This window comes from Octodon degus, unplaced genomic scaffold (assembly GCF_000260255.1).
Source record: "Octodon degus isolate 3935 unplaced genomic scaffold, OctDeg1.0 scaffold00160, whole genome shotgun sequence".
In the NCBI taxonomy this organism is placed as follows: Eukaryota; Metazoa; Chordata; class Mammalia; order Rodentia; family Octodontidae; genus Octodon; species Octodon degus.
This window is the reverse complement of record NW_004524736.1, coordinates 6,288,987-6,291,985: the sequence shown is the minus strand read 5'-3', so window position 1 is coordinate 6,291,985 and position 2,999 is coordinate 6,288,987. Positions and strand designations below refer to the sequence as shown.

At 45.6% G+C, this 2,999-nt stretch overlaps 1 protein-coding gene across 3 annotated transcripts in view; it reads left to right on the top strand.

Annotated features, from left to right (window-relative positions):
- Tmem209 (transmembrane protein 209) overlaps positions 1 to 2,999 on the top strand; it is a 47,605-nt gene that overhangs the window by 31,624 nt on the left and 12,982 nt on the right. For all 3 annotated transcript variants that reach the window (XM_023702867.1, XM_023702865.1, XM_023702866.1), the window contains one exon: positions 2,027 to 2,152. In XM_023702867.1, the coding sequence (XP_023558635.1) occupies positions 2,027 to 2,152 (126 nt within the window). The remainder of the gene's footprint in view (positions 1 to 2,026; positions 2,153 to 2,999) is intronic.

Sequence of the window (2,999 nt, the reverse complement as noted above, 5' to 3'; positions counted from 1 at the left end):
GTGTGGCCAGCTCAGCCCACCAGGGGGCGGGGCTGGCTGGCATGTGGTGCTGGGGGATTGAACCTTGGTCCCTGTGTTTGCTAAGTTTGTTCTAAGTAGGTGCTTTAGACCACTGAGCCATCTCACCAGCCCTGTTTATTTCTTTTTATGGTTAAATTTTCAAAATGCTTCTACAATTTTTTTCCATTCATGAATTTAGTACTATTCGATTTATTTCCACTTTTTGGCTACAATAAATAATGCTACCATGAACAATCATGTACAAGTGTTGATGCAAGCTAACATTTTAATTTCTCTTGGTTATATAATTAGGAATGGAACTTCCCAGTCGTATAGTCACTCTGTATAACCTCTTGCAGCACTACTAGGCTGCTCTGAAGCAGCAGTAGCAATTTATACCCCCACCAGCCATGTGTGAGAGTCCCATGTTCTCTGTACCTCCCCAGCACTGCTGACTGTGTCTCCTGCAGTCATTTCAGTTGTGTCTCACCATACTTTTTTTTTTTTTTGGCAGAGCCAAGGATTGAACTCAGGCCCTTGCATTTGCCAAGGAAGCGCTTATTGTACTGCACCATTTCCCCAGCCCTTCTCACCATACTTTTGGTCTACATTTACCTACCTTTAATGACATTAAACATTTGCATGTGTTTATTGCCATTTTCAGATCCCTTACTTTTTCTTTTTTCCTGTATTTAAGACAGGGTCTATAGGGTCTCACTACATAGATCAGACTTGTAGTGATTCTCCTGTTTTCAGCCTCCCAAGCACTGGGATTACAGGTGCACGGCACCACACCCAGTCTCAGTCCCTCGTCTCAGTGTGCCTTGGGGGCGGGGCCAGCACACCATGCTGGGGATCGAACCCTGATCCCTGCACCTCCCTAAGCAGGTGCTTCAGTCTGCTGAGCTATCTGGGCGGCCCCCTCATTCTTTTTTCTTTTTGCAGAATCTGGGATTGAACTCAGGCCTTTTTGCTTGCCAGGCAAGCGCTTATTCTACCGAGCTATCTCCCTGGCGCCATTCTTTTTTTTTTTTGTGGGGGAGAGGGGACCAGGGATTGAACTCAGGCCCTTGAGTTTGCCAGGGAAGCGCTTAGTCTACTGAGCCATCTCCCTGGCCCCCTAGCAGTGAACTTTTTTTTTTTTTTTTTTTTTTTTTTTTGCGGAACCAGGGATTGAACTCAGGCCCTTGCGCTTGTCAGGGAAGCGCTTATTCCACTAAGCCATCTCCCTGGCCCATCCCATTCATTTTTAAATTGTGTTATATTTTTAATTTGTCGCTTCTCTGTGTTCTTTATCTTAGATGCAGATCTTTTTCAGATTTTAATTGCATTGTATAAAGTATGTATAAAGGAGCTGGCAAGATAACTCCTTTATGGGTGTTATGAATAAGGTTAAGCAGTTTGAAATATTTTTCTTTTTTGCTATTTAATTTCTTTGCATAGTGGTCTTTCAAGATTTAAGAGAAAATACTATGGTAAATGTATATTTGGCATAATGAGAAGCCTCATTCACCTTAGTATTTTAAAAGCTATCATGTGTCTTTTTATACATATAACATCTTTATATTGTTTATAAATTTGTTAAAATGGGCTTGGCTGCTTCTTTAGGAGTAAGTGTGGGTGTGTGTTTATAAATCTGGCCACCAAAATGATAAATTGTAGGTAAACTAGATAATGCAAATTAAGATAAACTATTATTGCTTTCATTTATCAACACCTACTAAGCACCTACTGTGTACTAGATATAGGTACTTTTCTAAGCATTGGGATACAACAATGACCCCCCCATCCCTGCCCTCATTCCTGTTTTCTGCTCGGTTAGTGCTGAGGAGGAAGAGCAACACAAAAGGGGAGTTGGTACTAATGTTTCCAGAGGAATGTTGAAATCGGAGTGAATCAGGGAAGATCACTAGCTTGTGTAAGGACTGAAGGCAGGGAGGAGCCAGCTGTGTGCACACAAGCATGTTAAACTCTTCCTGAGACCATTGTGAAGGGTAATCTGTGTTCTGTGTTTTGTTTTGAACAGAAGCTAGTATTACCAGCTTGAAACAGGCTGCCCTGGTCAAAGCCCCTCTCATTCCAACTCTGAATGCAATTGTGCAGTATCTAGACCTCACACCGAATCAAGAGTACTTGTTTGAAAGGATCAAAGGTAATTTGATTTGAAGGGGAAAACGTGAGTGCTTTTTCATGGCATTTGGGTTTTACAAGTGAAAGCTAATGAGAAATAGAAGCTTTTTTTTTTTTTTTTCAGAGCAGACTAGATCCAATCTCTTTATTGTCAAGGTCCCCATCCTTTACCACCCACCCATCCAAACCTATAGAAAACCCCCAAGCCTAGGAATGTCCTGGGGAGGGGAGGCAGAGTGTGAGGAACCCCCTGTGCTCTGCCCTCTGGCCTGGACAGTGCAGACAGGGAGGGTGCATGGGGGGAAGGGTAGCCAATAACTCCACCTGCAGAAGACGAGGTACCAGCCTGGGATGCATGGGGAGGCCAGGAGTGCCTGTTGCCAGCTTTCCTCTGGTACCCGCTACAAGTTGGCATCCAGGGAGTGGGTGCCTGGTGTGAGGCCTTGGACAGTGATGCCCTTCTCCTGCTGGTGGCCAATGCTCCTGTCAGGCAGCTCTTCCTCGCTATGCGTCAGCAGCCCCTCCTCATCACCATCATCTCGAGTCTGGGGTTCTTCCTGGGTGATACCTGCCTCGGGTGTGGGGGTGGGGGTGGCCTGCTGATACTGGTGCTGCTGCCACCGCTGCCACTGCCACTGCCACCGCCACCGCCACCACCACTGCCGTTGTCACCTTTCTTCTTGCCATCTGGGTTGGCCTTTTGCTCCTCAGCAATCTGATCCAAGCGGCCCAAGAGAGCATCAATGTTGGACTTGATCTGGGTCAATTCTGTCTTGATGATCTGCAGCTCACTGCTCTTTAACTTGATCTTGGCTGAGCCGGTAGTCATGCCTCCGGAACGGGCAAAGAGCTTGACAGGGATGGTAGTT